The sequence below is a fragment of the Populus nigra genome, chromosome 3 (genome assembly GCF_951802175.1).
Source record: "Populus nigra chromosome 3, ddPopNigr1.1, whole genome shotgun sequence".
Lineage (NCBI taxonomy): Eukaryota > Viridiplantae > Streptophyta > Magnoliopsida > Malpighiales > Salicaceae > Populus > Populus nigra.
Window position 1 is genome coordinate 5,418,287 of NC_084854.1, and position 27,766 is coordinate 5,446,052.

A 27,766-nucleotide genomic window follows, 5' to 3' on the forward strand; every position below is an offset into this window, starting at 1 on the left:
TGAAGATGACGGGGCAAATCACACTATGGTGCATATATTATATGTGCCAACTATTTTTTTATTAATTAAAATATTTAATTACCTCTAAGCTCATTTTATGAGAATAAAGAAAAAACCAACAATGAAAACATTGAAAATAAAAACCCTCAAGTCCCCTTTTAAAAAGTTTTGAATCTAAATATAACAAGGTAATTTGACTATGCTTTGAAAAGTGGAATTCCATAAAAGCCTTTATATAAGAAAGTTGGTTTTCCAGGGGTATTTAAATTATTTTGATGTATAAAAAAATACAAATATACAATGTTATCCCCAATCAATCTAGAATGACCAATAGTCCCCATAAATAGATTTATTTATCCTTCGAAGTCAATTCAATAATTTTCTTGATTAAAAACAAAGATGTAATTTCATTATTTTCAATGAATTACATATATTTTTTACACTACTTTTCCATGACAATTAGGTTATGTTAAAAATCTGGTTGTTGAACTGAAAGTATAAAGATCACACATCACATAAAAACACAAAAAAAATATTTTTTATTTTTCAATTTTAATTTTCTACCCCTTTTTTTTTAATGAAAAATCATAAAACTTGTTCGTTACTTACTATTTCATTTAATATTTTTCGACTACAATCACAAAGATTAAATCGAATAAACTTAAAATTTAGGAAAAAATTATAAATCTCTTATCTTCTACCTTGAGTAACAAATTAGAGAACATGTTCGGGCCATTTGCAGTAATTATTCTAATTGAATTATAACCATAATAAATAATAGATGCATCGAGTCAATCCCATGCTTCTTCTTGCATTTAACATTGGAATAAAACCAAAACCTGAAAACAAAATAAGCCTGGATTGACATAGACATAATTTGAACCATTAAAAAATGAGCCAAAATGGTACAAGCAAGGTAAATAATACCTTTAAAACTATTTATGGAGTAGCCATTTACTTGATGAAAATTATGTTTGTTTTATTGATTCCTTCAACCAACTTGAAAGACTTAAAAAGCCTAGGAGAAGGTAGGATTTTATAAAAATTCTTGACACTTAAAAAAATTAATCTTCAATTACTTTTAAAATGTCAAAATTCAAAAACAATATTCAAGAATAATTTTATCTCTTTAATCTCAACAACAAAGACGACGACAACAACAACAACAATTAATTAACGCATAGGTAAATTGAGATAGAAAAAGAGATAAACACATCGATTTTTATAGTTTGAACAATCATCTATTCCATTACTTGAACTTTTGTTCAAGTATACACTATCACACATGATCTTTTTAATGGGTGAGATCAAATCAGTTACACAATATTTTATGGGCTCAAGATTAAACTCAATTCTTTTACGGGCTAGTGATCAAATCTATTATAATTGTTTTATGAGATCAAGATTAAACATGATTCTTTTGCAGGCTAAGAATCAAGCCTGCCACAATCTTTTTCAAAGAAAAGATCAAAACCTTTCTTTGGCACACAACCAAATAATTACTGAGGTGATTTTAAGTACCACTTACATTTTCACAAATAGTTTTATCTCTCACAAGAGAATGATTACACCTTAGTAAAAAAAAAAGATTACCAAGATTAAGTTCAAGTCTTTATAGGAATATAATCTAACTCACAAAGGTAAAAATAAGATTTCAATGCAATTAAGATTCAAAGCTTTTTCAAGAGAATAAGAGAATAATTAAAGATTTTTGGAATGGAAAATATCAAAGCATCAAATATGTAAGATTGTAAAATAGTATAAGTGTTGAGAGAGAACTTACATGAAATCAATGGGGGTATTTATAGAAGAAAATCCCCAAATTATTACTCACATGAAATAAAAAGAAATAAGAAATTTTATTCTTTCAAATATTCTTCTCAATTGTTAGAAATGTATAAGGCTTGTTTTTTTAAAGGAAAAAGTTGTTGTACGAGTATGCTAAAAATATGAGTTGACATGTTATGTAAAAATAACTCTTAAGTGTTTCGTGTACTTTTTTCAGAGTTACAACATTGTTACTTAACTACAAATAGATAATTAGGTGTAGGAACCTATGTGATAGAATATTTTAGTTACAATTGGATATTAAAATACTTTAAGGTGCAAAAGCACATGATAAAGATAATGATCTTCATTTAATTAAGAAATACCAAGATATATGATTACATAATTTTTCATGATGTATTTTTCAATATGTAGTATTTTGTGCACTTAAAATATTTTTGGATGGAAATTCAACAATAAAATATTTTAGGATAAGTGAAGTTCATTTTATGATGTGAAACTAAATCATATAAAGACATGATTACATAAAAATACAAGATTGATAATCATCAAGTCAAGTTTGCATCCGAGAAGTCCAATGCTTTAATTTGATGTAGAAAATCCCTATAACAATAATACTCATATTACACTTAATATGTTGTTATCATTAAAACAAAATAATTCATCGGTATATAATGACATTTAGACTAACACAACAAATTAATCATAAAAAGTTTTAAAAAATCAAAAAATTAAACTCTTTTCATTATAAATGATCACTAGATTAGTGGCCCACATAACATCGTGGGCTAGGCTAAACTTGTTTTTTGTTTGGAAAAAGTTATTTAGGAGATGACTATGCTTTTAAATAAGTAAGAGAAATCTAAGAGTAGAGTTAAACCTTGGTTAATTTGATAATATGATAAAAAAAATAGACAACAATAAAAACAAATAAATTATAAAAAAAATATTGGCTGATGTAAAGCTAGGTAAACATGCGAAACCCTTGATCTGACACATGAGATTAAGATAACCCCATAGAAAAATGGAATCAACAAAAATCAATTGTAAAAAAGATCTAAAAAAAATATAACCTAACTCAGTCCAATCTTTTAAATTCATGACTTTAAAGGTTAACAAAATCATGATTAATAAAATATTAAGGGATGAAATAAAAAAAAAGTTTCAATAAAAAGGATTAAAAAAACAAATAACAATAAAAAGCATAAGGATCAAATATGATATAAAAGAAAATGAACTAAATATTGAGGGATGCAATTGAAATGATATTTTAATTAAGATAATAATTAAAAAATAACAATCAAAATAATGAGAACCAAATCTGAAAGGTGAAAAACCAAATGAGAGTTAAATTGAAAAAAAATCCTAATTTTATGAATAACTTAAAATAAAACATAGCAACAAAAAAAATCATGGATCGAATTTAGAAGAAAAAATAAATCAAATGTGCAGAGAAGACTCTAAAACTAAAGAGGAAAGAGGAAAGAGTTAAGAAAAAAAAAACAACCAGCTACACATAATTAGATATATTTTCACTATACATGCCGCCCAATAATAGAGGCGACATCACGAGGATTAAAACACCATATGTGCTGTCCAAAGAACTCAAGAGCACTCATGTGCAATCAACTTTTTAAAAATAAAAAATATTTTATATATGTGAACATCGACTTTGAATTCAATAAAATAATTATAGAAAAACTAAATAAAAAAACAAAAGCATCCCTTAACCCAGGAGCAATTATGATTCAAAAGCATTATGGTTATTTTAGTGCGCAACTAAAATAAAATAAAAAAGTCGAATCTATAAGGGTATATCAATTATTTTACTTTGTAAATAACTACAAGAAGACTACTATACCCTTGTTTGGAGGATCGATTGTGTTATGTTTATAAAAGAAAAATCATTATTTTATTGTTTTAATTCACAGTAACAATGAACCTACATGTACAATAATAGAGCTATAGTGAAATTAATATGAATTAAAAAAAAATCTATAAAAGGTATGATTTAAATAAATCATAAGTTTAATTATGATATGTTTAGAGTTAATAAAAAATCATAAAATTAAACTAAATAAATAAATAAACACAACATGTTTTTTTTAAAAAATTATCATCTTTTAATCTCAGTAAGTTTTCAGTAACCAAACATGGTTTTTAAATAAATAGAAATTAAATAAATCTAAATTTCACAGGGAATTGAAGTGAAGAGGGGAAAGGGAAAAGAATACCCAACAATTGCCCATGTAAATTCTCCGAATCTAAAAACAATATGCTTTTTAAAAATAACAGGATATTTGAATTTATTTGGATAGAATTCAATTTAAAGATTTTAATGATATATAACATTTGAATTTTTTTAAGTATTAAAAATTGAATTTCAAATATAATTGAATTTCTAAAAATATTACAAAAATAAATTAGAAATCAATCCTTTTAATTTATTTTTTTAATTTAATATTAAAATTAATTTTTCTAAAGTATTTATTTACTTATTTTTTAAAATCTTTTAAAAAATAAGATAAAGATAATGAAAAAAATAAGATAAATATAATGGAAGTAATATAGAAAATAAAATGAAATTGAATTTTATTTTATCTAAATAGGTAAATTTAACTTATTAAATTTAAATTAAATATTATAATTGAATTTAGAAAATCGGTAAAATATACTCTTATTTTCTCTCTCTAACTCTCTCTCTCTCTCTCTCTCTCTCTCTCTCTCTATATATATATATATATATATATATATATCAAACGATTTATTTTAAATAATTTTCATTAACACAAAGAAAAACTTCTCTTCCGCTAAAACTCCAACTGCAGAGATAATCTTCAATGATATCAAGGTTTTAACCTATTCCACTTTTCTCAACTGCCTCTGAAGATAAAGCTTCCAAATCGCATGATCTTTTGTATTCTCTCCACATTTTTATTTCAACTTCACGATAAAGCCTCCAAATTCCTTCACTTTCTCTACGTTTCCCAGGAGAAAACCTGCTTTAAACCGCTGCTTCTGATCTGGGTTTTCTTTTTATTTTGCAAAGCTTCTCACTTCCCTCTCTCTATTATTTCTTGTGTGTGTGGTACATCTGATTGTCTTGCAAAAAAATGGCATTTGGGTCTCGGCTGGCTGTTGATTTTGAAGATGGAGAGAATGTCAACACTCGAATCATTAGGGAAAAGGTTTCATCTTTGAAATCGACTTTCATGTCTAGGCACTTCACTGAAGTGGAAGAGTTTTTGGTGTCCATGGTAGAAAATTTGGAGCTTGAGATCAAGTCACTAAAAAAAGAGAAGGAATTGATTGAAGAAAGAGCTCAAATTCAGAGATTAGAGAAGTTGAAAGTTGAGGGTGAACTTAGGGAGTGTACAAGAGAGTGTTTGCAGTTAAAGAAAGAGCGAGATGGGTTTAATGAGACAGTGAGAAGTATTTCAGAAGTTGAAAGGATAATGAGGGAGCTCAAAGAGGAAAATCGTGACTTGAAGGGTGAAAAGTTGAAGGCAGAGACCAAAACTGATTTCTACAAGCGAAAGTTTGAGGATTTGGAGATGATGTTGTTGCTTTTAAAGAAAGATGTCATTTTGAAGCCTGAGGAGCCTATAAGCAATGTTGGGGTTCCTGGAGAGGTTGTGGGAGCGAAGGGCGTTGTAGATGAGAATGTTAAGCGTGATGAAAATGCTGTTAATCTGAAGACTAAGATGGTTGCCACCGATTGTAATGATAATGTTGTTATTGAGGCAAAAGGGGTTCCAAGTTGTTACACGCCGAGGGGAATTGTTGATTTGGGTGCTCGGGGTTTGAGGTGTGATGGAGGTTCCGGTGAGGGTTTGGGAAAGAACGGTCTGATTGAAAATGAAAAGGGTGGTGAAGGAAGTGTTAATTTGAAAGCAAAAATGGGTTTTGTGGATAGCCATGGGAACATGGTTTTAGGAGCAAATGGAGGTTCTAGTAGCAATTTTCTGGAGAATGGAGATGGAATCGTGGGTGGTGCTTCAGGTATTGCTAGATCCTTTAGTTTTTTTTGTTATCACATGCATTAATTAAACTGATAATGTCTATGAATTTGTTACAAATGTTTTGTTTAATTGGGGCAATAGGTGCTTTGATAGGAAGAAATCAGTTTAATGCATGTCATATGAGAGGGAGTGAGGGACCATTTCTTATTTTCCCAATATGTGATTTTTGCTCTTGAAATTCCTCTGCTGCTTCTGTGGAAGACATAGCCAGATACTGATAATGTGGTTTTTCCATTCCAGGTGGAGGAACACCTCCATTAAAAGAAATTATAGAGCTTGTGGACAGTGACGATGACACATCATCATGTGCAATTTCGAGTAGAAACGAATTGGCAATGGAAGGATGTCAGTATGAAGCAGATTTAGATCAGGGAGTTGTCGAAAATGAGACCAAATTGCTCAAACGAAAACGCGCATCTTCTTCGACTTCCAAGGACAGCCATGGTAGTAGCAATGAGCAGAAGGCAACAAAACGCAAAGGGTCGATTGAAGGCCCTGATAGTCTTCCTGTCAATCATCGCTTGGCGACAACCATGTTTTCTGAAAGTAACGAGGGTCGAAATGTTTCTACTCCATCAAGGCAGGGCCAAACAATTTTGACGCAACTTGAGGAGAAAATCACGGCTGAATGTTATTCCCGAAATCAGAGGAATGAGCTTGTCTTGGATAGGCTTCTTCTTGATTCTGATAGTGAGGATAGTTCCAGTTCCTCTGATTCAGAGGATTTGGATTTTTCATTTGACTTCTCTGCCATGACAAAACTCTTCGCAAGCAAGGAGAAACAGGAGTTGAATGGCAATCGTCATGTAGAAAGCTAGCAGCATCTGCCAGTGATTTTATGTGATAAAATTATATGATATTCTTAATTGGAAGTAAAAATTGCTCTCTTAATCACCCTGGATATACATCATTGGAAGCCTAAGAGACCCTTTGTATAGATTAATCTTTTCTTGTCTTACAGTGAGGGAAGGGGGAAGAGGCTGCACTTAAACTCAGCTTTGTGGGAGTCAGACCCGCAGCCTGTCGCATGATGTGGGGGGTTGCTACCACTAAGCCAAGGGTCTATTGACGGATCAATCAATCAATCAATATATGATTGAATAACATGTCACTTTTATTCAACCTCTACTACCAGCCAACGAGCCCAGCTATGTTATTAATCTTTGGATGATTCACAATGAACCACAATAAGATAGGCAAGCATGACTGCATTGTTATTTTAACCAGGCATGTCGCGCATACTGTTGATCAGTCAATCGAACAACTCTGCCTGCATTAAGGCCCCGGAACTATAACAGTATAGAATGTTGACGTTTTGAGCATCGGCAAACCTAGCAGCCCTGATGGTCGCTGGTTTTGTGCCGAAGCTTGTAGCAACCACCAACAATAACAGAAACTATGCTGAGCTTTACTAATTATGAAAGAAAAGGGCAAAGCTCAAAAATGAGGAATCCAGGGGTCAACCAAACCCAGAGTATGCTAAATGCCTTTCTAATGGACTATTTCAACCTTGTCGTGTATTCCTGGTAAGTTATAGATAGCTGTTGTCTAACCTCCCACCCCCTCAAATTTACAAGCTAAAATAGAAAAAAAAGAAGCTTGGGTGCTCTGTTCTGTTCCTCCATGGATATACATGCATGATGGCATCATGATGGTAATTGTTGCGAATCTGGGCGTTGTAGTGAAAATAATATGTGCTGAATTTGATCACAGAAACTGCTGCAATGTGGGATAATCTAGCAGATCCAGCTATGGTTTCAGCAGCATCCTGTCATGAATGCACATTGATCTGTCCAACTGATGCAATGCCTTCAAATCACAAGCCCAGTAAATGTCTGGGAGCTCTGGTGGCTGCCCAAGAGAGACGGAGTCAGCTCCTGAAGTTTTCCATCATCTAAAAGCAATACTCGTTTAGCCATTAAAACTGTTTCCAACCGGTGGGCAATGACAAGCACCTATCACCATATAAACTAGTGGTTCAGTACACGTTCAAGCCATCAAAAAAAAAAAAAAAACACACATTTGAAAGCATTATTCATAAATGAGCCCCTCAAAGAAATGGTAGTTATGACTTTCTGCCTGCCTTTCAAGAGCGATACCCCCCTTATCTTGAACACAATTTAATGGCTTCATGTTGAATTCTTGCCTCTCCCATATCTCATATAGTGAAACTAGTTTGAATTTGAATTAAAATGTTAAGGCCAAATGAAGCAGACACCAGAATGTTAGTTGCATTTCGTTGGAACCATCAAACTCCACGGGCAAATCGAAAAAAGATTATGGACTTCTCATCTACAAAAGGAAGTATCTTTAACAGGTGGTGTTGGCTAAGTGTCGTGGACACATTTATTTAAGCACTAATGGCACAGGGCCTGATTTAGAATAACCTTTGCTCAAGCCAGATTCTCCTCGTCATATCCATACCTCAAAAAATAAAAATATATTAACAAAACACACGTTGGCTGATAGAATGAGTAGTTGTCCTTACAGTATGGTTTTCCATTAAACGCTCCACAGCTTGTCTCACCAGCAATTCAGACCTGCTATCTAGAGCAGAAGTTGCTTCATCCAAAATAAGTATAGAGGAATCCTGGTAGAGTGCTCTTGCAATAGCTAGTCTGCACATTTAAGGAAGCGTAAGGGTTGGAGTCCTACACTCTCAGCTAGATATATTAGCCAACCACCAATTCCCTCAAACAAAAACCAATAATGGAAACACGAGTTCAGATGGAAGATTTCACCTTTGTTTCTGGCCTCCACTTAAACTTGAACCCCTGGGCCCAATATTTGTTTGGTAACCTTTGGGAAGCTTTCTAATAAATTCATCAGCATTTGCAGTTTGTGCTGCCAACTCAACCTTCTCCATGTCTATTTTTGTCATTAAATCTCTATATCCAATGTTTTCAGCAACTGTTCCTGAAAAAAGACTCTGAAGCATATACAAAAGACTAGATGAAGAGCCACCAGGAGTTTTCTCCATGTTTCATGATGTGAGTATAATAACAGTATTTCTGACTACATTTTTACTTGCCAACCATCAAGAGAACTGTTGGAAATTATACACAATAATTAACAAGATGAACTTCAAACTTCCAAGTTTTAGCTAGCAGGCTGACAACAATAGTAATATATATATATATATATATATAGTGAACCAATTATCTGATTGATTAGGAATAGACAGTTTCACCATGGAAATTAAATGAGCTTTCCATTTTCTAGAAAAAAGGTAAAATAAGAAACAATTAAAAATGAAGTGGATGAATGGAAACGAAATCAAGCAGCTCCTGCTTGAAAAAAGACCCATTTCAAGCGATTTGGTATTATGAATGAACTCTTTCACAAATCTCAATTGAATGAGATTTTAGGAAGCTGAATCAAAGGCCTTGAACACAAGGCCTTACAATCTCTTCCCCTTCTTTTTCCTTCTCTTTCTTTTTCTTGACAGAGTCCAAAAACAGAAATAAATCAAACATAAAAGGAAGTTCAAAATCTTACTATATCCTGAGAAACCAGACCAACATGCCTCCTCAAGCTTTCCAACTGGACGTTTTGGATATTTTGGTTATCAACAAGTATGCAACCTGTTAGCATGAAAAGATTAAATAAGCAGACACTTTTAAAAGGAACAGAGAGTTTCAAAGTCCAAACATTTGACCATAAATTGACCACATTTTTCAAGGAACTTGTAAAAATTGTTTATCCAGATGGCTCACCATGTAAAGGATCATAGAGACGGAGAAGCATTTTAATTAGGGTTGTCTTTCCTCCTCCAGATGGCCCAACAAGAGCTACTGTCTCTCCAGCTTTGATATGAAGGTTCAATCCGTTCAATACAAGAGGGCTATTTTCCCCATATCTAAATGAGATATCACAAAATTTGACATCTCCCGAGACATGGTCCAAATCCACAGCATCTGGTTTTTCAGTCACCTATATTCAAGAATGATTAATTTGCAACTACAAGATGATAAATAATGACAGGCAAGTATTCAGGGGGCTGAGCCAGGATTCTTTTCTTGGAGGAGCCAGTGTTAATATAGGGGAAAAAAATAGTCACTATCTTGGCATAGGTTCAATATCTAAGATAATTCCAAGCACCAGAAAAGTATGCCATCACTAGAAGAACCATCCCCACTGGATAGATCATGTAACCCGATTAGAGTATAAGCAAGTGCATGTTACTTCAACAAATATAGAAATCATTCTCTCTTTTTATGTTGTGCTTCCTGCTCTTCCATTGAGTGGAAAATCATTTATTTCCATGCAATCAGAAATTTATTAATAATTGCCAAATGACTGAAAATGATGACACTTATGTCAAACCTCTCTCTGAGTATAGAAAATCACAGCTTAGTATGTACAAAATCAATTCATCTGCAGATAAAAAATAGGAGGAAGCATGTGCTGCAGAATCTAAAAGACATAATATATAAAGTTTTTGACAATAACTACAGTTACTATGAAGATCTGACTTACCTTAGATTTAAACCTGGTCAAATCAAACAAGCGTTCAATAGCTGGTTCTCCTTGTTTCCACTCATTGTATGCTTTTCCAACATCCTGTATGATGCTTTAGATTTATTACTTAAGCCAAATCTTGATTGGCTAAAACATGACAAACATAACAAAAGGCACTGACTATATCTTTTACAACAAACAAAGTTCATAGCACGCAACGACTTATTTTATTTTATTTTTTGCTAGATAAGTAATTATGGTTATTGGCACTGGGGCCACAGTCCAGGACACCTCCAAGTCCAGGATGCTGTGTGCATTTCTGGGTGGTTAAATTAATAAAGGGCAGGTCAAAGGTAACATCATATGAGGGAGAGAGGGGAAGGCAATAACAAAACCAAGGAAGATGCTAGTAAAATCCCTCCTATTTCTCATAGAATCCAAAGATAATGTGATTAGATGATGTTACCTGGATTGGCTCAACGACAAAAATCAATGAGGTTATAAAAGAAACCATGCTACAACCATCAAAACAACCACTTGAAACCACCATTGATCCAACACAAAGGATGGATAATGCTCCAAAGTATATAATCTGTACAATTTGAGGGATAAACGCCTTCATTTTCCTTTTGGTAAGAAGTGCAGATAGGTCAGCATAAGCAAGCCTTTCAAACCTAGCAATCTCACAAAACTCTGCATTGCTTGCTTTCACAAAAAGAATTGCCGGGAGAACCTAATATATATAAAATAAATAAATATATCATTTAACGATAAACAACAGGGTAACAGCTAAGACCAAAACACATGCATAATTATATGTCAAAACAGATTAAGTGCAAGTGTGTCTGCATCGGGGGGCGGGGGGGTTGTCCACCTATATTCATCTTTTGGTAGATTACCACAAATGTAAAAGGTGGGACTGACTAGGAATAAACATAAGCATAAGGTATGAGAAATCCAAAAACTATGACATGCATTGCAACATAAAGGAATTTTGGGCATCATACAAGTTTCAAAACTTTACCTCGTTAAGGTAGGCTGAAAGAGCTGAAATAGTAAGCTGTGCCTTCTTAGATATCTTCCGAAGCCTGGTTCCAAGGTATGCAATTGCAAGAGCTGTGCAAGGAATCACCTATAACATTGCAGAAAAAATTCCAGACCCCTAGATGAAGAAGAATAATCTGAGCATAATCAGATATGTTGAAGCTGCTTTATCCCTTACCATAGCTGAGATCAAGGAAAGGGCAGGGCTAATAACCAACATCCGTGAGGCCATTGCTGATAACTGCAGAGCACTGGGCACAATTGTCTGTGATACAAATTGAACTCATCATTGAGAATTAAAGCAAAAATGAGTACACTTTGTGTGCAAGGTTTATCATGAAGCTTTATTCCATAACAATGAAATTAAAAGCAAAACATGTATAGATGCAAAATCACAACGGGTTCCTCCACACAGACACCCCACCGAGCACAAAACAAGAGGTTACATCTACTAAATGAAGACATGCGCATGATTAGCCGTTTTTAATTTACCCACTAATAGAGAACTCTTATTTTCCTAACCAGTAACTCCTTGCCAGTGTGCACAAAATTGAGTCTTAAAAGCAATCATACGAAGATTAACATTATATACCTGTAATCGATTGTCAAAGAAAAAACACATAAAATCAATTAACTTTCATAAAGGGAAAAACTTTTCCTTCAGCATATACTTAAGCAATTAACTCCCTACTTTTGTTCACACAAAAATAAACATCACTCACATTGAGAAGCGCATAGAGAGTGTCGGCGACATCAGCAGCCTCAGCAGTGATCCTATACGCCACATCCCCAGAAGAAACAGCACTTCCTCCTTCAAAAAACCCCAATTCTCTCTCCAAAACCCTCTCAAAAACAAAAACTCTAATCTTATAACTGGCATTCAATGCAGCCTCCCACAAGAGTGCATGCTGGCCATAAGTAGCAATCAACTTAGCCAAAAACAAACCAGCCAGCACCAACCCGTCATTTCTCAGCGTAACCCCATTAATTTTACCAATACTAGAGGAGAATTGACCAAATTTAGGCACAAGTTGGGATAAAGAAAGGACAGAAAGTAGACTGCAAAGCCAACCAAGTAGGATTGGCTTATACTGAGAAAAAATAAAGGGTTTTATAATGGAAAGAGGATCAAATGGTTCGTTAGTGTTCCCTTGTTGCTGTTGTTTATGGGGGGCTATTTGAAGCTGTTGCCTTTGTTGCGGGGCGATAGAAGAAAAGAGAGAAAAGGTGGAAGAGAGGGGCTCAAGGAGGGTTTTTGAAGGGAGTTTGACAGTAGGGTTTGTTAGCTTTAAGGGTTTTGAAGGGAAGGGGATTCGGCGTCGGGATTGCAGATTCTTCATGTGGAGAGGAGAAGGGAATGAAGACGAAGAAGGAGAGGGTTTTAGTTGACATTGAAGAAGAGACATCCTCTCTCTTTCTCTCTGTTTTTTTTTAATCTTTTTCTTAGAGGGAAAAGACAGAGGTTTATATATATTTATTTATTTATTTATTTTGAAGACGAAGACGGAGAATAAATAAACAAGTAGTCCTTTGGTAAGAAAGTTTGAAAAGAAAGGAAGCTGGCAGGTGGCCGATAACATAACGGCGAGGACACGTGACGCCTTACGTCTTGTTGTGTCACCGGCAGAACTAGTCTCTCTCTAGTCTCTACTCGCTCTTAGGAAGGCACATTCTAGCCTTGGTCTCGTTCTTTTTTTTCTTTTTCTTTTTTGATAAATAAATATCTTGGCCAGAATCTTTTAATTTTTATGCACCATTGTTATATTTATTTCGGTTCTTTTTTATAGCTGGAAAAAAAAAACAAACGTGTGTATAAACGACTATTGACATGAAGGAAGGCCATTTTCTAGGGTTGGAATATACTTTTTTATTTATTTATTTATTTATTTGAAAGAAAGTGGAATAGAAATAGAAATATGATTCCTTCCAATAATTCTTTTTTATTTTATTTATTTGAAACTAAACGCATTGTGACAACATTTTATTATATCCATAGAAAATGGTTGGTTTGTCTAATTTAATATAAAGTTTCTTATTTTTCTGTGGTGAAATTCCTTTCTTAGAAAATTCTAATTATTATTATTATTATTATTATTATTATTATTATTATTATTATTAATAAATCATAGGATTTTTTTTAAAGGTTGGCTGATAGCATTATGGCTTTGGCTACTGCCAACTGCCAACTGCCAACTTCTCTGCACGAAAACTTAACATCCACCTATTCAGAAGCATAGAGGTAAACAAGATAAATGACCTCTAGTATGCTATTGGTCGTGCCAAGTCTTTTCTATGTAATTTTTATTTTTATTTTTATTGTGAAGAACTATTAGATAGTATTATTAAGCATCGTTTTATATAGATTATTTTTTAAACATTCTCACTTATCTATTTATTTAGTTCAGATTTAAAATTAAATTATTTAAAAATTATTCTAATATGATCTAGTTAACTTGACAGATCTAAAAACAATTTAAACTACCAATAAAACATGGTTTGATTTAACAAAAATATTTAAGATGATATCTTTTTTAGAAAAAAATATTGAGATGACAATACATTGGGTCGGCTCAGATTTCACAACTTAACCCGCCAAACTACCCATCTAGATCATGAACTCTACTGGATTTAATATTTTTTTATAAATTATTTTTTACTTAATTATATAATAAAAAAACAGATACTTATAAAATTGAGCACTAACCAATTGTTGTGACATTTGTTTGAGACCACGATAAAACTATAGAAAACATACCAAAATAAATTATGAAGCCCGATTCAAAATCAACTAAAGGATATAATTAAAAATAAAAAGGCAATAAAAAAATCAACACAAACCCAACATTGAAGGAAATAATAATAATAATAATAAAAACAGGTCAAGCGCGGATGAGACATGCTCACGTGTTTGGTCTTAATAAAAAAACTCAAGCTCACACCTTCTTTGTTATCTTAGTAACAAATAATTTTTTTTTTAGCCAATGACAAGTCACCTTCTAGGTAATATCCCAAAATCCAGCCATCACTATAGTGACCTAAAAATCAAGAGTTTTTTTAGCATAAAAAATAATTTTTGAAGTTATTTTCAACTACCAACCCTAAAACATCCCAAAATTACAAAACAAAATCAACCAAATCTAAAAAAATGTAAACTGAGCTCAACCTATTTTTTAGGCATGTTTAGAGAAAATAATCACTATCATCGAACCTCTCTCGTTGAATGAAATATATTGACATCAAGAATGACAAGTTTTGCTTGCTGAAAAGTGATTATTTACCAACTTTCTCCCTTTTTTATTATTTTTAGTCGACTTTTCCTTTCTTTTCTCAAACTCAACAACTGAAATATTAAAAAAATAAACTTTTAAACCAAGATTTGCAAAAGCTAAAAGAACCGTATAATAAGAAAAAACAAAGTAGATGGACTAAAGAGAACTCTTTCTATTAAATTTGAGATTAGTCATAAGGTTTCTCCTTGTTCTACACTTTGATCCTCTAATTTTTATTTATTTTTATTTCCTTAACAAATGCTGAAAAATTGATCATGAAATTAGACATAGAGAAAACTGCAATTGAAAAAAAAAGTTTGAGGATGAAAATTAAAAAAAAATGGTTATTATGATTTGCTAGAATGATTTACCTATCCTTTTAGTACATTATTTTTGTGATTGTAAATTTGAGCACTATCACTTTGTTAGCTTTAACTAAATCAAGATAAAAAAAAAATTAAAGATTTTTATCTTGATTTAGTTAAAGCTAACAATGTGATAATGCTCTGCATGCATTATCAAAAACACATTTAATAGTTTCCTTTCTTATCTTCCAAATGGTAAGGCATATGAATTGTGTAAACTATGCTCCCACTTGAATTCCATTTCTTTGATGTGCAGTAGAAATTTGTAAAGGCAACTCATCCAGAATTAAATATTTATAGGTTGTTTAATTTTTACTATAATTGAATTCAATACATATATAAATTAAATTCAAAAGATAAAATTCAATTTATTTTATTTTTTTATATTACCCTTATCACATTTATCTTATTTTTTAAAAGGTCTCTGAAAAAAAAAGGATGGATGAGCATTTTAGAGAAGAAAATTTTAACATTAATTTATTATCTTTAGTATAGAATCAACAATCCTCTAGTTTATTTTTGTATTATTTTTAATGATTGAATTTCATTTGAAATTCAATTATTAAAAATAAGACAGGAGAGTTAAAAAAATTCTCCTTCAATTATTATTATTATTATTATTATTATATTATGCAGTAATTCACATAGCAATGTGGAATGCATATTATGCAGTAATTCACTTCACATTCCCATCCTTCATTATTGTTATTATTAAGATATCAGGAAAATGGAGCATTTGCTGGAGTTTATAATACCATCCGGCTAGTGATTTCATCTCTCTCTCAATTTTTTGGTTACGGCAAAGACAGCCCCGGCAACAGCAATGATCATGGCTGAAACTAAGATGGTTGTTTTGAGTTTATGCATAGCATCCTGCTTTTCCCTCTCCCTTTTTCGTGCAGCCTCATCTTGTTCCTGCAATGCAATGCAATGCAATGCAATGCAAGCTAGTTGGAGACGGAAGAAGGATACCAGAGCAAGGAGAGGGAAAACAAGCAGGCGTAATGAAGGTTTTCTTAAATATTCAAGACAAGTGACGTGTCCTTCAGGATTTTTCACATGTTCATGATTATATCATTTCCCAATGAGACTGCTATGAGAAAAAAGATCATGTTTTTGGGCATATCAGCATGCAATGGAATGCATGTTTTTGGGCGTATCAAACTCTCTCTCTCTCTCTCTCTCTCTCTTTCTCTCTCACACACACACACACTATTATACAATACTCTAAATAGTGTGGAGAAATCATTGTTCCCACACATATTTCACTGTAAGTTACAATAGTAATCCACAGTGATTCTTCTCCTGTTTTGTTTTTCTCTTTCAACTTTTCTATTTTTTTTCATTTATTATTTTTTCAAAATAATTTTTGTTGATTTTACCTTTTAAATATTGACCTGATTAAAATTTTTGCTTTGTAATTTTTTTTCTTTAAAATACTGTGAATTGCTGTGATGTTTTTCCACATAGTTTTTCTATTTTATTTTTTTATTTTTCAAAATTATATTTGTCGATTTTTTTTCATACTGAGGTGATTGAGAATTTGGTTTTGTAATTTTTTTTCTTTAAAACATTGTTATTGCTACAATGTTTCTCTGCATGGTTTTTTCTCTCCAAAATTATCTTTTTTATTTTATTTTTTAATATTGAGCTGGTTAAAAATTACAGCTACAATATGTTAAGAAAGCACTGTAACTTTTTTTGAAAATTACTGTTGATTGCTATAGTGTTTTTTCCCACATGATTTTTTTTCTGTTTTTATAATGTTTTTTCCTAAAATTATATTTGTCAATTTTATTTTTTAAATATTAAGCTGGTTAAGAATTGCAATTACAATTAAATACATGTTTTTTCTCACAAAACACTATGGATTGATACAGTTTTTCCTCGCATGATTTTCTTCCAGTTTCTTTTGTGTTTTCTTTTTTTGTGATATTTTTTTCCAAAATTATCTTCGTCGATTTTTTTTTTAATATTGAGTTGGTTAGAATTTAACTTTGTAATAAAGCTTAATCATATGGGGAAAACATTGTAGCTTTGCTTATAAAACATTGTGGATTGCTACAATGTCTCTCCGCATAGTTTTTTTTTAATAATTTTTTTCAAATTATCTTTTTTCATTTTATTTTTTTAATATTGAGTTGTTTGTAAATTATAATTACAATTCATTACAAATAAGGCTAAATCATGTAGGGAAGCACTGTAGCTTTCATCACAACACACTGTGAATTGCTACAGTGTTTCCAACATGATTTTTTTTCTTTTTTTTTGGTGTTTGTTTTTTTTTTCTAAAATTATCTCTGTCGATGTTTTTTTAAAATATTGAGCTGATTAAGAATTTAGCTTTATAATTTTTTTCTTTAAAACACTGTGAATTGTTGCAGTGTTTTCCTATGTGATTTTTTTATGATTTTTTCCAAAATTATCTTTGTCGATTTTTTTTTTAATATTGAGATGGTTAAGAATTATAATTACAATAAAACTAAATCATATGGGGAAAACGTTGTAGTTTTTCTCACAAAACACTGTGGATTGCTACAATATTTCTCTAAATAGTTTTTTATTTTATTTTATTGGAAAAAGCGCTATAGTTTTCCTCACAAAACATTTTCAATTGCTACAACATTTTTTCTCATGGGTTTTTTTCCTTCCAAAATTATCACTTTTTTTTTAATATTAAGTTGGTAGAGAATTTAGCTTCGTAATTTTTTTTTCTTTTTATTAACTGAAAAGTTAAATCATATGGTGAAAGCACTGTATTTTTCCTCACAAAACACGGTAAATTGCTACAAATCATTTTGTTCAGTCTCTAAGTTTTTGATCACCAACACAACTTTTTTTTTCATCATGAAATATTTGCTCCATCATACCTTTAATTTCTATTACTTATCTAGCGCTGGTTCACAATTATAACACTATCAAGTGTATTTGTTTTATAAGCCCGTGGCAGCGCGCGGGCATGTCATCTCGTAAATAGCTAAAAGGAATCAATGTTTTACTGTGGATTGCATAGTGCGGTCCACAGTAAAACACTGATTCTTTAGGCTTTTTTTTTTATATTAGTTGTCTAAGTTTTTTTAGTTGTTTTTTTAATACTTTTTGAGATTTTTTTTTGCTTCTTTCTTTGTTTTTTTAATTAATTTTTTCCTTTTAGTTTAGTTTGTTAACGTTAAATTTCTTTCTATTTAGTTATTAGACTTTCATAACACATATTTCGAGTTTTACGGGTGAACCCAGTTAATTACGGGTTGACCCGTCAATTTTTTTTTAATTATTATTTTCATAAATATTTTTGTTTAATTTAGTTTGTTAATGTTAAAAAAATTTTTATTTAGTTATTGGACTTTCATAACACAAGTATTGAGTTTAACAGGTTAACATGGTTTGACGAGTTAACCCAATTTTTTTTTCTTTTTAATTAATTTTTTTTGTTTAGTTCAGTTTGTTAATATTCACTTTTTTTTTATTTAGTTACCAGACATTCATGACACGGATCCCGGGTTTAACGGGTGTGCAGTCCACAGTAAAACATTGATTCTTTAGGCTTTTTTTTTATAAGTTATCTAAGTTTTTTTAGCTGTTTTTTTAATACTTTTGGGATTTTTTCTTGCTTCTTTCTTTGTTTTTTTAATTAATTTTTTCCTTTTAATTTAGTTTGTTAACGTTAAATTTCTTTCTATTTAGTTATTAGACTTTCATAACATATATTTCGAGTTTTACGGGTTAACCTGGTTTCACGGGTGAACCCAGTTAATTCCGGGTTGACCCGTCAATTTTTTTTTAATTATTATTTTCATAAATATTTTTGTTTAATTTAGTTTGTTAATGTTAAAAAAAATTTTATTTAGTTATTGGACTTTCATAACACAAGTACTGAGTTTAACAGGTTAACATGGTTTGACGAGTTAACCCAAATTTTTTTTCTTTTTAATTAATTTTTTTTGTTTAGTTCAGTTTGTTAATATTCACTTTTTTTTATTTAGTTACCAGACATTCATGACACGGATCCCGGGTTTAACGGGTGTGCAGTCCACAGTAAAACATTGATTCTTTAGGCTTTTTTTTTTATAAGTTATCTAAGTTTTTTTAGCTGTTTTTTTAATGCTTTTTGAGATTTTTTTTTTGCTTCTTTCTTTGTTTTTTAATTAATTTTTTTCGTTTAGTTTAGTTTGTTAATGTTAAATTTTTTTTTATTTAGTTATTAGACTTTCATGACACATATCCCAAGTTTCACGGGTGAACCCAGTTAATTCCGGGTTGACCCGTCAATTTTTTTTTTTTTTTTCATAAATATTTTTGTTTAATTTAGTTTGTTAATGTTAATTTTTTTTTATTTAGTTATCAGACTTTCATGACACAAATACTGAGTTTAATAGGTTAACATGGTTTGATGAGTTAACCCGGATTTTTTTCTTTTTAATTAGTTTTTTTTGTTTAGTTCAGTTTGTTAATATTCACTTTTTTTTATTTAGTTACCGGACATTCATGACACGGATCCCGGATTTAACGGGTGTGCAGTCCACAGTAAAACATTGATTCTTTAGGCTTTTTTTTATTTTTATCGTCAGATGAGCATAAAATAAATCAAGATTTGCGTAGCCTTTCTGGACATGCTAATTTTCAATATCAGAACCTAAAAATGTACGGGTCCATATAGAAATTCAAATAATAAATGTTCAAAAAAAGAAGAACAGCCACAGTTTTGATCGATGTCTATTTCCTCCTGTACTGCGTGTAAAGATTAGTTGAATTGAGTGCAAAATGCAAAAGTACCTGCCGAGTCTCCCCTGAGGTGGCAATATCTGATGATACAGGATCAACTTCAAACTCCTTGTTTTGGCTAGGGTTCAATGCTTGATCAACATCAGCCTCTGGAAATGATGATGCTCTATCTATTGCCATTTTTTCTTCCCTCATAAATGTCTTTCAAGTAAGTGTAACCTTTTCGTTCTCTCTTTTGCTTGCCAAGGAAGAAGAGGAAAAAGAAGGGACCTATAAAACTGGGCATTTAAATAAATAGTTTGTTGTGTCATGCCCCTGATAATCAGATGCTAAAAGATTGCTACTGTTTTTGGGATCTTAAGGACTTTCTCTTCTTTGTTCACAAGAATCACAATTTCCCGGGAAATCTGTCAGATTCAACTATTTCTTGGATGTACATAATGACAAAATTGTCCTTGGAGCTTAGCTTCTTCTGTCATTGTTTTGATGTACATAGCCACCAATCCTCAAGTAACATCTGTGAGACTACAAGTACAGCAGAAAGATAGCGCACATGTGGTCTGAGAGTCATGAACTGGATACCTTCAACAGACAATAACAAAAAAAAGAAGAAAAAAGCCCCGCTACTGGGTAGAACATAAGCGATGAACACTTGTCATTACAGATTGCACAACAGTTTGTGTACTAAAAATATTACCAGAATAACATGATTTCGTCTCAGCCTTTGTTCCCCGTTAATACATTCACATCTGAATTCTTAAACAAGTTACTTACAGGCATTAATGCATGGTTCTTCGCCACGAGGACGGTTGAAAACATTAGTCTTAAAAATTTTGTATTCATGAAGAGAATTGTCATTAACTATCAAGTCCCTTAATCTCAGCGAGCTTTGAACTCTACCTTCATGATAAGTGGAGATATGTGAGAACTCGTAAAAGGACTGGGGCTATGATTCGTTTGCTTTAAGTCATTCTTGCAGCGCCTGCCAGCTTAAGCTCCTAATTACTTGATCCAAAACCACGAGGACTTGGCCTTGATGATACCGAGTCAACAAATCGCCTCCTTGATTCAGATTTTCTCCTCCTCCTTGCAGCACCAGGAGAAGCCTTATCCAGGAAATATCCAAAAAGATAGATAGATTAGGATGAGGACTTATCAGATGGATTCGAGTTAGCTTTATAGTTTCTCTTCAGGTGTCCGATATTCTTAATGCCTTCAAACATGGGAATCGCAAAATTTGTACAATTATAGGTGTAAGGACCATGCAAGTTATTAATGTCTTTTACGTTTTGCAAGTTGCAGAGAAGTTCTGTAAATAGGAAAAATAAAATAAAATTCAAAAGGCACAGAGAATTTTTCTCCTGATAAAAAAAGATTGCTTAAAAGAAGCAAGCTCAATTTACCATCCTGACAGTATTTTGACATGCCATACTATTATTAAATATCCTAATAAGATATTATTTAGCTTCTTGTTTGGTTTTGTGAGTCATCTAAGTGAATCGAGCAGCAGATCATGCAAGGGAAAATTTTCCTTCCATTCTCCCTAACAAGAGTGTAAAGATAAGAGAGAGATCTCTACCTTCTCAATGGTTAATTTTATTAATTTGTATTGCTGACATGTTTATTAGCCAATCCTTGAATAGGCCACAATCACAGCAACATATGCCTGCGTAGAAATATTCTGCTATCCAAAAAGCACTTCCACAATCCACTTAAACTAGCTTTCTCTTGTCTAAACAGATTTAGTAAAACATAGAAATAGAGATCACTGGCTCATTTATGCGACAACATGAAACGAAGAGCGATATAAATTATTGGTCTCATTAATCAACTCAGTGTTGAACCAAAAAAACTTTTCACTTGTGATATTTATTGTATTCGTAGTTTCCCGGCCTTCAAAAAAATTAATGCAATAATGAGGATGTCACAAAAGTGGGTGGTAAAAGTAACAGTAAGAACTGAATAGCAGAACTTGTATATTCTTTTTAGAATTACTGAGAACATTCTGAACAACCAGCATGCCTCAGAAACCCTTTACCAATGTCTATAATCATGTGGGAATTGAACAGCAAACCAAACATTAAAGCATGTAAAGAAAATATACACACACATAAGCAGATAAGGTACCTTCTGTTCGGTTTTTAGTGCATCCTCAAGATTGCTCAGAGAAGGAATAGATCCGCCATCCATTGCACCCATTAGGTTCTTCATACGAACACGCATTTGAAAGAGTTGAGCAACCAGTTGGCTCACCTAGTTTTGATATCACAAATACACCCATGCAAAAGTAAACAGCTGAATTACACAAGTACAGAAACTCCATTGTTTTCCAGCACACACATCAAGTGGAAAGTGTGCATACCTGCTGCTCTGTTTTTCCAGAAGCCTGAGCAATTCTTTTCCTCCTTTGAGGAGATTCTGCTAACAATTCTGGTTTCTCTCTCTCCTCTGTAAATGAACAAAAAATCAGAAAGCACTACAAGGACTGGATATTCTGAAGGGTTAAGCATGTGCAAACTGTATCACATAGAAGGAAAAGACATATAATACATAATCCTATGAAATTAGAACCAAACATCTACACTTATGGTTGAATTGAATAAGTTATTAGATAAATTTCAACTAGAGAATCAGCCAACAAGCAAAGCTGACTCCAAAAGCCTGGCTTTTGTTAATTGCGGTGTGTTTAGCATCTATGACAAACAATGAACAAAGGCATGTCTAAGTTGAAAGTATGTGGGCTTTAGGTGTGTGAGGAGCAGAAAGAAAAAAAAAATATTAAATCCTCGGAAGACAACACTGTCAGGCTTTATCAGCATGTTTGAAATAAGTTCTAATTTTCCGAATACTGTAGTCACTAGAAAAACCAAGTAAGCCTATGCATACTGGGCCAGATAATAAGGTTTGATGTCTTTGGTTATTTTCAAAGCAAATCAGAAAAAACTTGTAATGCAATACTCTGATCAGGAAAGTACTGAATTATTGAATCCTTACCAACAAAGTTTCTTATAACAGAAAAGATTAATCACAGTCAAGTATTGGATTGAAGTTTCACCAGAGTATATTTAAAGAAGGAACTATTGATAAGAGGATTATAGGGTGCTGGACTAAATGAGGGCAATTGTACCAAAAGCTCTAGTGTCTTATCACCGCTATGTAACTTTATATATGTTTTCAATTTGTCCAGGTTTTATATGTCAAAAGCAGTTACAACAAAGAGAATGTGGAAGAAGAGACCAGGAGTCATCGCTTCAATCATTCCTTCCATTATCTTTAAACTCTTCTCGGCTTCTCGAATTTGTGCAGGAGTAACCTGTTTGCATGCACACATAGGAAAGTCAATTGAAGCTTCTTCCACAAGTATACAGACTTACAAGGAAGAGTGATGAGCCACATAAATATAGCCACTTCCATCATCTAGGTTCATGAATTGAATCTTCAATGATTTCTAAATCACCAATCCAAAAATTAGAGCATAAATTTCTTACAACAACCAACAAACACAGTAACTCTGAAAAAATATTGAAGTTAAACCAGACTTTCATACCTTTGCCATTCCTGGGATCATCCCTAGGACACGAGTCATGGAACCCATCTTAGCAACAGCACGAGTTTGCTTTAGGAAATCATTGAAGTCAAAATTGGCACTCATAATCTTCTTCTGCAAATCTTCAGCATCTTCTTGTTGCATCTGTACAGACAAATCAACTAAGAATTGCATTGAGATACACTCGCTTCAAAAGAAATAGAAATGTGATTCACTAGAACTTACAACTTCTTGAGCCTTCTCAACAAAGGACAGAACATCTCCCATTCCTAAGATGCGTCCAGCCATTCGATCTGGGTAGAAAGGTTCAAGATCCTCCATTCGCTCTCCGCGTCCTACAAGCTTGATTGGCTTTCCTGATATCTGTCATCATTAAACAACTAAATACTTAATATATATGTAATCTCTGTACTATGTACTGAATAAAGATGAGACCAGCCAGAACCTACAACATTTCCATTCATCAATTACTTATGTTCTGCGCTGAATCTCTGTATGTGTGCATGATAGAGAGACAAGTGAGTTCATTTCCTGCTAAATCTCTCTTCTCTCTTAAAGCAGGGATTCGCCCTATAGCACCAGATTTTAGGTGATCTTGATAAAACTGAACTGGATAACCAATTTTCTCAAAATTGACCAGTTACTCAGCTGACTGGTTTCAATTTTTTTCAAAAAAGTCAAGGAGTTCATTTCTGATTTCCCCATAACATTATCCCAGGGCCTTAATCTTATTGACAACCATCACAACTCCTTATCAGAAAAGCAATCAACTTTATGAAAGTTCCCAGACAAACAAAGAAGATACAAAAGATATCATAAAATGAACAGACAGTTATGCTAAGTTTAGTTATAGTCACAAAAACTCATCCTCGCATGAATTCAAGGCTGCTATAAAATAATGAAAAAAAATCTATGCTAACATTTGTTGTAGTCTTACGGTCACAAAAACTCATCCTTGCATGAATTTGAGGCTGCTATAAAATAATGCAAAAATAAAATAAAATATATATATATATATATATATATAAGGGAATTCAAATGCAGACCTCTTTAACACTCAGAGCTGCACCACCTCTAGAATCCCCATCTAGTTTGGTCAAAATGGCACCCGTAATTCCAATTTCCAGATTGAACGTTGTTACCAAGGCTGTGGATTTACCCAAAGAAAAAGTATCCATGAAGTAAGAAATGTAATTGTAAGAGTGAGAGTAAGTTCTGCACATTTGTTTAAGATTATAAGATGGACAGAAGCAAAAAATTGCTAATAAGAACTATACTGCATGATAGGATTATAGATTGAAGCCCATATGACCTACCAAGGAAAAACAATGTATCGCTATAACCTATAGTTTTGCCAATTTACTTTACAATGGATTCATCACAAAGCTGAAGGTTAGCATAAAAAACTGATGTATCAAGAACAGAAAATTCACAGAGGTTCTATTGGTACAAGCTTTAGGTAGAATGAGCAAAATGGTTCTTTCAATTATTATGGAAAAAATTATCAATGATAGTTAGCAACAGAGAAGTAAAAAGTTTTATCATATTTTTTACACAAATAAGAAATCAATAGCTCATGAGACATTATAAGAGCATTTTGCAAGACAAAAATTTTACTTCATTAATCCGTAGATTTTATATCTAGAGAAAGACTGTGACTAGCAGTTTAAACAATAATCAAATTAATTGACCATTATCAAAGAACAGTGAAAGCCACTGTACCCGCAGCTTCTTGCCCAGTCATTGCATCCACAACAAGCAAAACTTCCGTTGGATTCAATACCCTTTTAACATCTTTCAGCTCATCCATCATCGCTTTGTCTATCTGTTAAACATTTTGAAAATAGAATGTATTCCGGTGAAATCATAAACTGATAAGTGCTGCCCAAACAGAGAGTCACAAGGCATATTTTGTAACTATCTAGATGACCAGACACACAAAGAAAGTATTAACCTGAAGCCTTCCTGCAGTGTCTACTATGACCACGTCTATGTTCTTCTTTTTGGCTTCCGCTAAACCTTTCCTAGCTATTTCTGGAGGTTTAACATCGGTTCCTTCAGTATAAACAGACACGCCTACCTGTCAAAAGCCACAACTACATATAAGAACAATGATTAATATCCAAAAATCACAAAGATATATTATGAAAGCAAAACAACTAACTCATATAACCACAGTAACTTGACAAATATGGAAGTTAGTTCACATCAAGTTAGTGAGAAACATCATATATAGTACTCCATCTTGGAGTACAAAACAAGAATAACTGTTGCCTTTTCTGTCAAAATTAGCATCACTACTTGGTAAAAGTGCCAATCTCTGCTAATAAAAATGCTCAATAAATATATTTGCGCATTTTACTTGACATCTTAGGCAAAATCGAAAAGGTAGGCAAATGCCTAAAACAGCAAACAACAGCATTAATCCAGTACTCTTCCCTTAGGTACTAAAGCAATTTTTTGAAAATCAGTATTTAATACCTGTTCACCCAAAATAACAAGTTGATCAATGGCAGCAGGTCTGTACACATCTCCTGCAACAAGCATGCAAGACTTCCCCTGTGGTTGACATCACATACTAGTGTCAACAACATAATTAAGCATAACACAAATCTTATCAAAGCAAACTAAAACACCACACAAACCAAGTTGTGGCTTTCAAAAGGTACCTGTTTCTTAAGATAATTAGCTAACTTTGCACAAATAGTTGTCTTCCCAACACCTTGTAGGCCGGCCAGTAATATTACAGTGGGACCAGATTTTGCAAAGACCAATTCAGATACCTCTCCACCCATCAATTTCACAAGCTCATCACGCACAATCTGCAAGAACCAAAGATTCATAACCACCGATTCAAACACGATAAAAGACTTCCTAGCTTTTCTTGACTTCCACATTAAAGTCATGTACTCAATATTTATAATACTTTGATAACACATTATCAATTTAATGAGAGTGGTGTCAACTGCCTCCTAAGAGTTTTTATTCATGCTGCAGGCTAGTTTCAGTTCAAATTAGAAAACAAAGACAATAATTTACAGAAACAGAAGAATAGAAGAATACAGCACCAGATGCGCCAACCAATGATAACAATAAGTGAGCATATACCACATCAAAACTCACTGAAACTTAATGAAGTTCGCAAACATAAAGAAGGAAATTTCACCATTTTTTTCACAAACCACTCAGATTGAAGTATTTAGTTCAGAGGAATTTATACCTTGACAAATTGCTGATCAGGTTTCACTCCTCTTATGAGGCCAACACCAACAGCTTGGTCACCGACTGATTGCACAAACCTTCGAACCACAGGAAGGCTTACCTGTTAATAGACCAATCATATTCTTTTCTTTTCAAAAAGCATTAAAAGAAACTCAAATTCTAGTTTACAAATTCACTTACATCTGCTTCCAGTAGAGCTCTTCTTATATCCCTCATTGGCTCCGCAATATTCTCCTTAGTCAAAACCTCTGCAACAGGAAAGATAAAAATTCAACCATAAACAAAGGCTAAACACCAACAACCTGGCTGAGTGAAACATTTTACTACAAAAGGATAAAAGAAACCCACAATTGTAATCCATCTATAGATACCAAAATCAATGCTTTCCTTTTTATAGCTTGCTAAATTTGATGCACTTTAAAAACTAAAAACACATTGATTGATGCATAAAGCCGCTAACGTTTTTTAACAGAAAAAAAAACAACAAAACTAATTGAAGTGCACACAGACAGCATGTGAGCTCAAACCTTCTCCTTTGAGCTTGTTCCAAGCGGATTCAAGGCCACTAGTTAACTGACCAAACATCTCTGCTTTGATCACGCCACCCCCCATTTCTCTTCCCAAAGTAACAACACTCTTACAATTCACCCACCTCCATATCTCTCTCTGTTCACCAAAAAAAAAAAAGCAACACCAATCTGTGCATTAAAAGATAAGACAAATTTACTGAGATGGGTGTCCTTTTCGTTTCTTTCTTGAACTTACAGTGAAAGAATTTCTTGAAGAAAGCGAAGTGACATTATTGCTTGAGCCAGTCCACGAAGAACAAGAAGATCTAGCTGAATTTCTTGAACAACTTGAATAGTAAGAGAAACTCTTGTTGTTTCTCGCAAAAGAGGGTGTAGAGAAATGGCGGGAGGCAACGGTCGAGAACTGTACAGCCTCCATTGCCTAAAGGCTAAAGGTAACAAGCTCCCTGACAAATTTTTTATCAGTTGAAAATCTGTATGTTCTATCTCCTTCTTTATCTGTTTGGTTGGTTTGGATAACTCGCCGGCTATGGCTTTATTTTGATTTGTTGGATCAGAGCCGTCTAAATCTATGACGTGGATATATCATATCAAAATTTATTTACCTAACTATAGTTTAAGAAAGCAAAAATTACAGCCATATACTGGCCCTTTATTAAAAGCTTGAAAGATTTATTTTCACTGGGATGTTATATTTGAGTAGTGTAGTTAATTTTAGAGCTGATAGAATTAATTAAGATATACTAACATGTAAATTGATCTAGATATTTATATTAATAAAAAATAAAAATAAATA

At 32.7% G+C, this 27,766-nt stretch overlaps 4 protein-coding genes across 4 annotated transcripts; 1 reads left to right on the forward strand and 3 right to left on the reverse strand.

Moving 5' to 3' along the window:
• Nucleotides 1–4,577: 4,577 nt before the first annotated feature.
• LOC133689269 (uncharacterized) lies at nucleotides 4,578–6,704 on the forward strand. The gene is made up of 2 exons (XM_062109076.1): nucleotides 4,578–5,790; nucleotides 6,051–6,704. Exons 1-2 carry the CDS (start codon nucleotides 4,902–4,904, stop codon nucleotides 6,626–6,628), a joined length of 1,467 nt encoding a protein of 488 aa, XP_061965060.1. The 5' UTR covers nucleotides 4,578–4,901; the 3' UTR covers nucleotides 6,629–6,704.
• Nucleotides 6,705–7,197: 493 nt separating this feature from the next.
• Nucleotides 7,198–12,782, reverse strand: LOC133689268 (ABC transporter B family member 29, chloroplastic). Its single transcript, XM_062109075.1, has 10 exons — nucleotides 12,038–12,782; nucleotides 11,494–11,580; nucleotides 11,296–11,403; nucleotides 10,738–11,004; nucleotides 10,290–10,373; nucleotides 9,527–9,743; nucleotides 9,309–9,394; nucleotides 8,552–8,739; nucleotides 8,299–8,428; nucleotides 7,198–7,765 (listed from the first exon to the last, which is right to left on the reverse strand). The coding sequence occupies exons 1-10, from the start codon at nucleotides 12,719–12,721 to the stop codon at nucleotides 7,622–7,624; spliced, it is 1,995 nt and encodes a 664-aa protein (XP_061965059.1). The 5' UTR covers nucleotides 12,722–12,782; the 3' UTR covers nucleotides 7,198–7,621.
• Nucleotides 12,783–15,720: 2,938 nt separating this feature from the next.
• Nucleotides 15,721–20,175, reverse strand: LOC133688414 (uncharacterized). Its single transcript, XM_062107892.1, has 2 exons — nucleotides 19,723–20,175; nucleotides 15,721–15,852 (listed from the first exon to the last, which is right to left on the reverse strand). Exons 1-2 carry the CDS (start codon nucleotides 19,864–19,866, stop codon nucleotides 15,721–15,723), a joined length of 276 nt encoding a protein of 91 aa, XP_061963876.1. The 5' UTR covers nucleotides 19,867–20,175.
• Nucleotides 20,176–20,278: 103 nt separating this feature from the next.
• On the reverse strand, nucleotides 20,279–27,482 carry LOC133690103 (signal recognition particle subunit SRP54, chloroplastic-like). The gene is made up of 15 exons (XM_062110287.1): nucleotides 27,206–27,482; nucleotides 26,968–27,106; nucleotides 26,621–26,688; nucleotides 26,439–26,540; nucleotides 25,888–26,040; nucleotides 25,700–25,777; nucleotides 25,173–25,298; nucleotides 24,941–25,043; nucleotides 24,265–24,365; nucleotides 23,444–23,581; nucleotides 23,219–23,362; nucleotides 22,909–22,984; nucleotides 22,034–22,119; nucleotides 21,799–21,924; nucleotides 20,279–20,777 (listed from the first exon to the last, which is right to left on the reverse strand). The coding sequence occupies exons 1-15, from the start codon at nucleotides 27,386–27,388 to the stop codon at nucleotides 20,670–20,672; spliced, it is 1,731 nt and encodes a 576-aa protein (XP_061966271.1). The 5' UTR covers nucleotides 27,389–27,482; the 3' UTR covers nucleotides 20,279–20,669.
• Nucleotides 27,483–27,766: the final 284 nt, after the last annotated feature.

What these genes read in the sequence shown, in the direction of transcription:
- LOC133689269 (XM_062109076.1), top strand. Translation starts at nt 4,902, where the DNA reads ATGGCATTTGGGTCTCGGCTGGCTGTTGATTTTGAAGATGGAGAGAAT. An exon ending in AATCGTGGGTGGTGCTTCAG is followed by an intron (nt 5,791 to 6,050) that starts GTATTGCTAGAT and finishes TTTCCATTCCAG; the next exon opens with GTGGAGGAACACCTCCATTA.
- LOC133689268 (XM_062109075.1), bottom strand. Translation starts at nt 12,721, where the DNA reads ATGTCTCTTCTTCAATGTCAACTAAAACCCTCTCCTTCTTCGTCTTCA. An exon ending in CTCTCTATGCGCTTCTCAAT is followed by an intron (nt 11,581 to 12,037) that starts GTGAGTGATGTT and finishes TTTGTATCACAG; the next exon opens with ACAATTGTGCCCAGTGCTCT. An exon ending in TGACCAGGTTTAAATCTAAG is followed by an intron (nt 9,744 to 10,289) that starts GTAAGTCAGATC and finishes TCTTGAATATAG; the next exon opens with GTGACTGAAAAACCAGATGC.
- LOC133688414 (XM_062107892.1), bottom strand. Translation starts at nt 19,866, where the DNA reads ATGAGGGAAGAAAAAATGGCAATAGATAGAGCATCATCATTTCCAGAG. An exon ending in CCTCAGGGGAGACTCGGCAG is followed by an intron (nt 15,853 to 19,722) that starts GTACTTTTGCAT and finishes GAACAAGATGAG; the next exon opens with GCTGCACGAAAAAGGGAGAG.
- LOC133690103 (XM_062110287.1), bottom strand. Translation starts at nt 27,388, where the DNA reads ATGGAGGCTGTACAGTTCTCGACCGTTGCCTCCCGCCATTTCTCTACA. An exon ending in CTGGAAAAACAGAGCAGCAG is followed by an intron (nt 21,925 to 22,033) that starts GTATGCACACTT and finishes TATCAAAACTAG; the next exon opens with GTGAGCCAACTGGTTGCTCA. An exon ending in CACTAAAAACCGAACAGAAG is followed by an intron (nt 20,778 to 21,798) that starts GTACCTTATCTG and finishes TTCCTGGATAAG; the next exon opens with GCTTCTCCTGGTGCTGCAAG.